General features: G+C 47.5%; 3 protein-coding genes across 4 annotated transcripts; all 3 read right to left on the bottom strand.

Annotated features, from left to right (window-relative positions):
- On the bottom strand, window positions 1-3784 carry BDCG_01827 (uncharacterized protein). Its single transcript, XM_045417373.1, has 2 exons — window positions 3341-3784; window positions 1-3226 (listed from the first exon to the last, which is right to left on the bottom strand). Exon 2 carries the CDS (start codon window positions 2611-2613, stop codon window positions 931-933), a length of 1683 nt encoding a protein of 560 aa, XP_045274206.1. The 5' UTR covers window positions 2614-3226; window positions 3341-3784; the 3' UTR covers window positions 1-930.
- A 71-nt stretch (window positions 3785-3855) lies between these two features.
- BDCG_01826 lies at window positions 3856-7277 on the bottom strand. 2 transcript variants are annotated; one of them, XM_045417372.1, is made up of 7 exons: window positions 6779-7277; window positions 6590-6679; window positions 5559-6503; window positions 5383-5460; window positions 4751-5287; window positions 4376-4655; window positions 3856-4303 (listed from the first exon to the last, which is right to left on the bottom strand). In XM_045417372.1, the coding sequence occupies exons 1-6, from the start codon at window positions 6829-6831 to the stop codon at window positions 4466-4468; spliced, it is 1893 nt and encodes a 630-aa protein (XP_045279768.1). In that variant the 5' UTR covers window positions 6832-7277; the 3' UTR covers window positions 3856-4303; window positions 4376-4465. The 2 variants fall into 2 exon arrangements, with proteins under 2 accessions (XP_045279768.1, XP_045279767.1); XM_045417371.1 differs by having other exon boundaries at window positions 3856-4655; window positions 6779-7276.
- A 1247-nt stretch (window positions 7278-8524) lies between these two features.
- BDCG_01825 (uncharacterized protein) lies at window positions 8525-10842 on the bottom strand (the record flags this gene model as incomplete). The annotated part of the gene is made up of 2 exons (XM_045417370.1): window positions 9904-10842; window positions 8525-9714 (listed from the first exon to the last, which is right to left on the bottom strand). The coding sequence occupies exons 1-2, from the start codon at window positions 10757-10759 to the stop codon at window positions 8525-8527; spliced, it is 2046 nt and encodes a 681-aa protein (XP_045274205.1). The 5' UTR covers window positions 10760-10842.
- Between the last annotated feature and the right edge of the window lie 256 nt (window positions 10843-11098).

Raw genomic sequence — 11098 nt, 5'->3', positions numbered from 1 at the left:
GAAGCCAATCAATAGCAGGCAGGGATGATTCAAGAGGGTGAGGGTAACAAGAAAGAAAGAAAGAAAGAGAGGAAGGGAAAAAAACGGCGGGGGAATAGAAGATAGAGAGAAAAAAATCAAGGTTTCCAAATTTCACACAGAAACAATCGTTGATAGAGTGGAAAATGAAGTATGACAAAAAATAAAATAAAAAGAAAAGGAGATTCACAATAAAATCAACTGTCTTTCTTTTTATGCCCGAAGAGAATAGAACTGCTTGTTTTTGTTTTGGGCTACTGCTACCTTGATACTTTAAAATGATAAAAAGAGTATTCGAATCGGGTGTAGAAGGAGTGTTTCTTTCTACCCATTTTAGGAGGCGGGAATGGAAGGAAGGGAAGAATGATTCATAAAACAAGTAACAAGTAACTAACATTTGGAAAAATAGGAGAACGAGGTAAGGGGGAAAAGAAAAGGCCAACGTGCCTAGCAAGCATTCCATGCAAGCCAAAACGCAAAAGTACAAGAAAGTATGAAAAAAAAAAGAGAGAAAAAACACCTGATGTATTGTGGAATTGGTGGACCAAGCAGCGATAGACAATTAATGGAAGACACGTAAAGAACAAAGAAACATCATAAGACGGCGATGGGAAGCTGATGGAAAAAGAGGACAAAAGAAAAGAAAAGAGCAAGGAACACCCCCCTTTCTCAGCCGGACCAAACTCTTTGCAAGGAAAACAAAAGTAAAAGCAACGAAAAAATAGAGATAGGGAAGAACGTCTAACTGACATTGAAAAGGCACGGAGAATCCAGTTAACATGAGCTTAAACACATTTAAAAAAAAATGGAATGGATGAAAAATGAAAAGGAAACCAAATGAGGAATCAAAAACCAAAACAAGTTTCGAAGTGTAAAAAAAGAAGGAAAAGAGAATAACCCCCGTGACCAGTTTCAAGACTTTACACCTTTCCCCGACCCCGATTGCGTTCTTTGCTTGGACGTACTCTTCGACCGCACGGATGACGACCGCGCACCCCCCGTCGCGCTCAGGTTGGTGCCATCATAATGCTCGATCTGTGGCGGGGTTGATTTCCGATGCTGATGGCCCGCCAGTGGGTATGGATCTAGATCACGACTGCTTGTAGAGAATGTGGAGACGACGGGGGGTTGCTTCTTTTCGCGCTCTTTGTTTTCTTTCTCTTTTTCTTCGGGGTGTTTGTCTTTTATAGATGTGTTCGCATTCGCTGATGTTGATGATGGCGGTGAGGATGGTTGGTGATGGCTGTCAGGGTTGACGTTTTCGCCCTCAGTAGGATTTATAGTCGCAGTGCCGTTGCTTTGCTGTTTATGTTGCCTTTGTTGCGCACACAGATCTGTTGACGGATTGTTGGCGGGTAGAATGGTGGGATTTTCATTTTGGGTGGATATAGATTCTTCTTCGCCCAAGGTCAATGTATTCATAAGAGCGCCGTTAAGGCCATTCAATCCTCCCTCAATGTCACGAACCAGTCGGACGAATTCTTCCGGTACGAGCCCACTTTCTCCAGTCTTGGGGTCTTCCGCAACAAGCCAGCCTTGTCCGTGGCGATAGGATACAAGAATTACTTGTCCCTCCTTCAACGGTAGCTCGTTCTCATGTTCGCGGTCGAAATCGAAAAGCGCAACCGCTTTGCCGTGCATTTCTTCATCGGGAGAAACAATCGTAAATTGGTAATCTCGCGAATACCGTGACGCATCTCTCCATGATTCATCATCCTCTGATATCTCGTCATCGGATTGTAGTTCCACATCGGGTTCCATTGACGTTCGGTCACTCAATGACGCGGCAAAGTGGGAGTCCCGTTGACCACCAGGTGGATATGAGCCGGGGCTCAAGAATGAACGGTTCCCTGATTCGTTGGCTGGGTAGGTAACATATTCTCCTCCAGGACCATCATCAACTGCGTCGTCGTCTTTGACATAGTATGTTGCGCTTCCATCCCCATTTACTCCGACAAAAACACCTCTATCATCTCCTCGCGCGGCATATGACGACGGGTCGGTATTATTGGCAATTCCCGGATTTATCTCTCTGTTAAATTCGGACCCTACATGTGCGGATTTGTGTTTGCGATGCCGAGACGTCGTCACAACAGGGCTGTGCAAGTCCTCATCCTCACTGTATGGTGGTCCATCCCCAAATGCCATTGCAGGGAGTTGTTGGGTACCATACATGGCTTCCGGGTTCCATGATGAATGCCAGTGCCCACGGGAAACATCCCAAGAAGCGCTAGGGGGATCGGATAACCGTCGAGCTTCGCTCGCCGGAGTAGATATTCCCGATTCGCTTGGATGGGGTCCATAATGGAGTGGATGTATTGGTGGGTAGGCGAAGTCCCGTACTAAGGCGTAAGGCAGACTTGAATGAAAAACGGGAAAAGCGTGTGATGCGGGTCGTGAACGGTTCTGGGAATTAAAAGAGGCGCTGGAGTAGGTTGATAAACGATCTCTTGCATATGAGGATGGACGCTGGATATTTGACCGTCGCGGTGCCGGTGATGTTGAATTCGACGGATGGTGAGATATCGTTGGGATTGAGGGAGGATTGTCCACTTCGGAAGGAGAGGACACAGGTGCGGATTTCGTTGAGGCCATATCGAGGGTCACCAGGAGAACAAACGGGGTGCTTCCAACGCCAATTGTAAGCAGGGCGTGTTCTGATTTTTATGCAAGATCCGTTTGAAATCGAACCCTCAATTGGATGCTTTAACCAAGGGAAGTGTTTGTGGGTGTTGTTGTCCGCAATGCTAGCTGTCCATAGCCATGAGAAGTGGAGTCACACTCCAGTAGAGATGTTCGGTGTGCGTGAGATAGCACAGAGGAGATAGTAGCCTGGTGGTCGTAGTGAAGGAGATGGCACCTGCCTGTGTGCGACAGCAATTGCAATATTTTGGGTTGGCCTGCGCGGGTCGAGATTGGTGTTGTATCGTTCACGGGGAGCGAGAAATGCGGGATAATGTGGACTTCTTGCAGAAGGTAGTAGAAGGTAGAGCGTCCAATGATAGCCAGATGTGAGGATAATGTTTTAGAAACACATATGCAAGTCACGATAGGAACCCGCCAGCGCGCGTGGAAAACCGAAGGCGTGGAAGCTGACTGGAGCAGACGAGAGGCTCGGGAAACAAACAAACAGGGGTTGAATAAGCGCCGATTTTCAGAAGACGGTTAGGAGATAGGGAGGGACACGGACGGCTTTGGTTCAGCTACACTACACAATAACGCCAGCTTGGTTAGCCAGACAGCCAGACAGCCGGACAGCCCAGATCCGGGGAAATGGCGGGCGGAGAGGCAAAAAAAAAAAAAAGAAAAAAAAAAAAGTTACCAAGTGTTGATAGGAATGACCAGGCGATCTGGACAGGCAGACTAATGGAGGTTGAGGGCGGCAGTGGCGGGGGGCGGGTTTGTGTTGCAGACAGAACACATGCAGCCCAGGGGCAGAATGACCCAGAGAGGACGCGCCGGAAGAGCAAGACAGAGCACAAATAGGCCGACAAGAGCACAATCCGGGCGCGCAGAGTACGCGGGTGGAAGGGAGGGATAGCGAAGGCGGCGGCAGGAAAAAGAAAAAAGGGCGGGATGTTTGAGGTTTGGCGAGGGAAAATGCAGCAGCGGGTAGAGCTGCTATTAATAGCCCGGCGTGGGGGGGGGGGGGGGGAAGAGGTGGTCGGTCACCGTGACTTGCAGCATCACAGGCTTTGGGCGGCGGGCGAGGTATCAGCTACTTTATCCCAATACTGGGCGCTAGGGCAACGCATATCACTCCGTAGTTAGTTACATACTATGACTTGGATATTTCACTTCTGTAGGAATGACAACACGATGACAAACACGCAGTCAGCATATTTAACATATCTAGTTAGTTACCAGTCAATAGTTAATGTTCTAGTTACAATCCGCAGTCAACAGTCAGCGGTGGAAAGCGGCTGATACAATATTCAATTGGCCAATTTATCAATGTACTGTACATACTTTCATACATACATAGTTACATGTATCAATGAATTCAACAAACAACCGCCCAATGACTTCCAGTGACTGCTAACCAGCTAGAATGCGCCAAGGCTTGCATAAATATCCTATCCCACCTGTACTCGGTATCTCGCATGAAAGACGTTGATCAAGCAGTGTACGAACAATAGGGTGATGTGAAGAAAGCTCCTTTCCTCCTGCCACTGAGTCCTAGTTTTTATTTGTATTTTTTATGCGTTTCCCCAGATTCGCCGTAGCTGGAACTTCATTTCTCCGGGAGCGAAACGGGGATCGTCGTGCGCCATGTGGCTCTCAACTGGAGAAGGGAAGATAACGGTAGCCAACATACCATGCTGCATATATGAAGAAGAAGACCAATGATACTTACTTTGCTATACGTAGAAAATTGCGAGCACGGCCCCAACCAACGCGAAGAACAGCAGCAATACCTACCCTCCTCGGACAACCTCTAAAATTTTCAATGAAACTGCTGCTTCCGGACTATATCACCAATAATACATAATAGGGACTCAAAGCTTGATTCCGGCGCAGCCCACCCTGCAATGTTATCAATGAGCAACTGCTGCAGCGGTAGGATATCCGGAACTACGTGTTGTAAATGCCGCGAAAGCGAAGCGGCCGTCAAGAGCAGAGCGGCGGCAAGTGACCTGTAATGCTTGTGAGCAGAGAAGACGTGCATCCACTCATCCACTCCATCTAGAAGACAAAAAAAAAAAAAAAAAAAAAAAAATCCAAAACTTACGACTGTGCCACTGTCCAAGTATACTGCGACGGCTTCTTCAAGATCTCCCCAGTGTTCTGCAAATACAGTCTGCAGCTGTCAATACACACCTGTGCCTTCTTCAAAATTTCCTGAGACGGCTCTCGCTCTTCAGGTAGCGAAACGGAATACAGAACAAATCGACGATGGATGATGTATCGCGCTTGGTAATAGCGGATTCTCAAAATCCTCTCGTAGGGATGCGCAGTGGGCCCTAGGCCCAGCGTTGGTTTGATCGATTCCGGGATGGAGTTGTACCATAGTAAGAGTTGCTGATCAAGTTCTGACGTGATTGTGAGGGCTTGGGGTACTTCTGACTCGTCACTTAACCAGCCGCTTTCGAAATCGCTGGAGAGCGAGAGAGGACTAAGCACTCGGTTCAGGAGGCTTCTCATGGATATTTCTGCCAGGTAGCTTAATCCTTCTCGATCACTTGGGTTGCCGGCTTTAGGAAGCGCCATGTCGTCGACCACCGTTTGGATTCCACTTGGTGGAAGATTGAGCTCGGAAAGGTAATCACTAATTGATGAGTTAGCATAAAAGTTGCGCCTTTTAATTGTTCCGTTGGGCTCTGGCCTGGGACATGTGGCATATGTAGAGTGGTGGAAGCAAACCATTCTATAAGGAAACAACTCCAGCATGTCTCTGATATCCGCTCCTTGTAGGATTCATCAGCATCAGCATACTTACTGCTGTAAATTAGTAGAAAGTTAGCTCATAAATTCTCAGAGCATGCAGACGGACGTGCATTTAAAAAAAAAAAAAAAAAAAAAACAAATCCACCACTCACCGTGATAGCAACAACTGTACCTCCGTAGATGCCATGAAAATAAGTTTCCAGCTATGCAACGGTTTTCCCAAATAAGCAAAACAAATCCCGCCGAATATCAATGCCTGGGGGAGCAGCAAGTCCGACCCAAACGAAAAGGCAGACTCAGCCATCAGAATGCTTAAAGCAGGCCTGAAGTATTTCAGAGCCGGCTCCCAATATTGAACCCGCGGATCAACCCCTTCGGACTCAGATGCAACATCACCCAATGCAAAAACGACGAGACAGAATGCCGACTGCAAGTTAAACCCCAACCCGTCCGACATGACGTTTGCATACATTGTGCAAAATTCGTCGCGAGCTAGAATTGGATGGCATGGATGGACCTCAGAGAAGAATGTATCCACCAACCGGTCTGTAACATCATTTTCAATGTCTGGCAGCTCCACCTGGGAGGACATCCAGGAGCCGCCCAGCGCGGGGGTAACTTGCCGCGATTCAATCGAAAAGAAATAATCATCGGGAAATTCTCCCACCACGGATTTGATAATTGGTAATTTAAGCAGGTTATTTACCGATGATGATAACGACGACGACGACGACGACGACGTCCAGTGTTTCGGCGGGATGGTGAAGGGGGCCAGTAGTTCGATGCTCCCCTCCAACTGGGCCGTGAATTCAGGGCTGACAGCCGCCATCGACGGTGAGGAAGATTGAGTGTTGTCATTTAATGGAGATGTCAGGTTGAGTCCATCAACGCAGGATGGATCGAGAACCGGTGGCTGTTCGATGGTTACTGCATCTGTCGGCACCGCCTGGGCATCCAGGATCTCCTGCGGGGAACAGAGAGTCTCTAAAACTTGCTGCTGGGAAATCGCTGCGATTGCTTCTGAGTGGGACTTGAGTAGCGTTTCTATGCTGTCAAGCCTTCTTGATATTGCTGAGGAGGTCGTCGAAGATTCCAGGCTGTTAAATGTTTCGGTTAGTCATTGTTTTACGTACCTACAGAGGTAGTTATCAAGTTTATTTATTATCGCTCCCATGCGACTTACGACTGAATCGGAATCTCCTGGTATCGGCATTCTGCTTCTGCCTCTGAACAGTTGCCACATACAGGCTTCGAGGCATCGCAGCGACGCTTTCTAGGAGGGAAAATGTTAGTTTTCTACAAATAATAATACAGCACAGAAAACGTAGTGTGATTTGAGGAGTAGTTGATATATGCCTCTAAGTAGACGAACCTTTGGCGACAAAAGTCGCATGCAAGTAATGCACGCTTGCGCGGGTAGCTCATGATGGAAGCTCAATGGTTAAGATACTCCAATAATTAATCTGTCTTCTTCTTGCTGATTGGTATCTTCGACTGACGAGAGAATTAATGTACTATGCCTGGTCTCATTCTGTGACACCGAAGTGACAGCACTTCGGTTTTGTTCCTCCTCCCCCCCCCCCAAAAAAAAAAAAAAAAAAAAAGCTCTTCCATATTTGACACCAAATAACTTCGTGTGGCTTTGTCACTGTTAACTCAAAAGATCGTTTCTTGCTTCCGTGATTCACGCTGTGGCTTGTTCTCGCCCGCAAGCCGTCCGTCAGCTCTTGAAAGGTTCTCTTTGATCATTCTGTTAGCCCCTGACTCGCTGCACAGCACGCGCCAAGAAAGCTTGCCTTGCGCGCCACTGCGGAGAACAAAGATAAAAATTGAACTCTGTTGAATAATATAATAATAATAATAATAATAATAATATAATGAGCAGGTTGTGGTACGTATGTACAGTACATTCCTTATTTATTAAATCGGAAACCTTGGCGTGTAATAACACAGGTCACATCTCATTATCACATGACGACATACAAGTATAAATCCAGTCTTAGATTAATTGAGATGGACTTCCGGATATTCAGCTAGGAAGCACATACAGTAAATGTACAGTAACTATTTCAGCTGTCTTGTTATACTTCGTGAACCCTGCCCATCCGATCCCCCCCTTTTTTCTTTTAGTATGTTAACGCACCTTCTACCCCCAAACTCCAGAAGGAACATTCCTCCACGAGGAACCCATATATACATCAACCAAATATCATAACACTCGTCAGATCAAGTACTTAGAAGAGAGGGGAGGGGAAAGAAAACAGGAATCAATCAAACTGGAAAAGTAAAATCGGGAGGGAAATCAAAGATCAAGCGCAACAAAAAGAAGCCATCCAATCCACAATCAACACACTGATACCCCACACATAACAAAACAGAAAATAAGAAAAAGAACACAAAACATAGTAACTGAAGATAAATGGAAAGGAAAGGAAACGATAAGATAACAACACGCAGGGCAGCTGTATATTGAAGAACAGACAACAACAACACCAAGTCCCATGCAAAGACGATATGTGATATGCAGAAACAAAAACAAACATCACTCCCTAGGGCAAGAGCCCTGACAAAAAGAGAGAGAGAGATTTGACAATAAACGGGATTGAACATGTCCAACTCCAGCAGCAAAGATCTTCCCAGTCGATTTCATAGCGACACACACGCAAATCAGCACCCTAATATTTCGACACATGTTCCATTTTTCTCCATATACAATATGACTGTCCACTCCCGCGTATCTTCATAGACAATAGAGGGCGAAAGATTAAAAAAAGAAAAAAAAAAAAGAAAAAGAAAAAAAAGAAAAAAAGAAAAAAAAGAAAAAAAGGAGCAATGCAAATGCAAGAAAAGTACTGAGACACGGAACGCTCATTTCTGAAATAGTGGAAAATAAGAGAGATAGGGATAACTAGTCATGCACCTCATGTGTTTGTTTAAACAAGTCTGACTGTATATCAAAAGGAAGTTTAAAAAAAAGAAAGAGAGAAGCATACACATAGTAGATATGATATGACTGATTCCGCAGGACAAACGGTGAAAATTTTATCCACTGTGCCACTAAGCCCATCGACATCGACAGGGTACGGTACACGGGTACATGGGATTATATAGCATCCCATCAAACCTGCCCGCGCACACGAACCTCAGCCAGGTTCCTTCTAAACCGGGAACTTAGTGTCCGAAATGCTCTTCTGCTAGCGCTAGCTGGCGGAGATGGGAGAGGAGTAGGCGAGTCCGCCGGTGATGGTGATGATGGAGTGGGGGTAGGAACAGAGTCGTCGCCGTCGGATTCGCAGTCTGGCAGCGGTGTCTCTTGTGGTTGCGGAAGTTCCGATGCCGGTGGCGTTTCCGACGACGACGGCGGCGGAGATGGTCTAATCGATACTATGAAGCCGGATGTTTGCGCTTTTTCTTGCACCTGCGGCTCCGCTGTGGGACTAGGACTAGGACTAGGACTAGGAGAAGGCGTAGGCGTAGGCGTATCGTCGAGTGGCGCCGTGGGATAAACGGTCTTCGTGGCCGTTACTGTAATCGTCGATATAAGAAGCTCGGGTTGCGACGATGTCGGGGATTCTACTATAGTTGGTTGAGCGTTAGACTGTGAATTAGTGACGGTTTTGTCGTTATTGTTATTGCTGGGTCGGCTGGGTGGTATTGGGATGATGGCTGGGGGACTGGGGTCCGGATTGCGTCCCGTTGGCTTGGGGGGTTGTGCGGAGGCTTCAGTACAATATATGGTTGTGAGGGTGGTGGGAACTGCGATGGTTATCTTTGCGGTGCGTAGAGAGGGTGTATATAGATTTCCTTCTGGGTCTAGAGCGACTGGAACGATTTCGTTTTCATCATCCTCGCTCGGTGTAGGTGCTGGCCCAGGGGTTGATGGTGGACTTGGTGTCATAACATCATTTGACACTCCTGGCGGGTCAATCGCAGTGACTGCAGTCGCCGGAGCGGAATCTAGGATAGTAAGAAGTAGGGGAGCCCTTGAAGGGCTAGGGGTAGTATCTCGTTCAGAAGAGGGAAGGATACTGGGAGTGACAGGTTTTGCTCCGCTACCTGGGTTTTCAGGAGCTTGCTCAGGGAGGCTTGTAGGCGTAGGGCTTGGTGTGGCCGAACCACTCTTGGTAGGTAAAACTAAAGTTCCTGGAAAGAGAGTAACTATGTTCCCGCCATTGCTATCGGTGGATGACGACTCAGAGGACGGGATAGAGCTTGGGAGTCGGGAAATTCCCGATACGGGCGTATAGGGAAAGAGAGGGATAATGGCGGGTGGGGTACTTGTAAGGGGAGTGTCTGGTACTTGGGGTGCTGTGGTTTGCAGTGGATATGGTTAGAGCCTTAATCCATGACGGAGGAGCTGGAATGGATATCGGAAGGACAAGAAGAAGATTAAATAACGAACGAGCGAGGACGACTAACAGGAAAGTACAGAAAGAAAAAGAAAAAAAGAAAAAGAAAGAAATTGGGGCTACGATTATGCCGTGTATTATAACTTACCTGTAACAGGCACGGGAGGGATGCCACAACTATTACCCGCGGGGTCTGGCCTTGTCTCTGGTTCTGACGCTGGTGGCGGTGTTGGAGTTGGAGTTGGAGATGGGGATGGTTCCTGTTTTTCACCAGTCGGCACAGCTTGCTGCGATGCTTCTGTAGAAACTGGGGACGACGGCGGGGGAGAATCGGAGCCCGAGCCATCAGGAATCGTCGGAGCCTTCAAATTCTCGAATTGGGTGGGTATTGCAGCAGAGCCCAAATCCTGGCCTTCAACAAATTTCAATGTTGGCGGCTCTCCCTGGGCAGCCACCTTAAGTTTGCTCGAAGGCGTGATATCGATGTCCATGCAAGTTGTATATATCTCCTCCAACGCCACGATACCCTTCTTTTCGTCAGGGATGGTCGGCCAGTCCCATACCCAGTACAGTGTATAGGGCTTCCCTTCAGGCACATTCGTCGGAAGGGCTAAGTCATGCTGGCACCATAAATTCTGTCCCTGTGACGTAGTAGCTTTATGGGGAAACTCCTTTTGGCGTTCCTTTGAAATACTCTGATCGTTTATTTGATAGCATCTGCCATCATCGTAATCTTGCACTGAGAGGAGCATCCCCCTGCGATCGCCGCCAGTGCCCTCCTTATTCCAAACTTTGTGAATTGACGCGAACTTATCATCAGGCTTGGGATCCCTCGTGCCATATACATATACTGTACCGCGGTTGTCCGGCTTTCCTGGTGTATTCGACGGTAGTGTGACATGGCCATTTTCTTGATATCGCAGAGCGATGGGGGACCCCGGTGGCGCCTTGAGACGCGGTTTCCCATCACTTTGGACCTGCTTCATTTGAGTGTCCCTGCACATATTATCCGTGGGCAAAACCTTAGTGGGCCTGGGGGGAGGTGGGCCTGGAACGCCTGGCGGGGGGCAATGGGAGCAAATATTGCAATCATTAGGTCTGAAAAACTTGGCGCCTCGCGGGGAAACATATCCGCGGGGTAGGCCGGATCTCCGATAAATGTTCCGTTTTTGGCGATAACAGTAAGCTCATCAACCCAACTATGTCCAGCAACGATTGGGAAGAGATAAAGAATGTTGGCCATCAAGGCCAGGGAAGGGCGGAGCTTGCACATATTGAGCATGTCTCCGTGTGGTTTTGACGCTGGTTGACGAGAAATGGAGACGTAGGTAAAATGGAAGTGG

Source organism: Blastomyces dermatitidis (assembly GCF_000003525.1).
Source record: "Blastomyces dermatitidis ER-3 genomic scaffold supercont1.2, whole genome shotgun sequence".
Classification (NCBI taxonomy): Eukaryota; Fungi; Ascomycota; class Eurotiomycetes; order Onygenales; family Ajellomycetaceae; genus Blastomyces; species Blastomyces dermatitidis.
The sequence above is the reverse complement of the archived record's forward strand: the minus strand, read 5'-3'. Positions and strand labels throughout refer to the sequence as shown.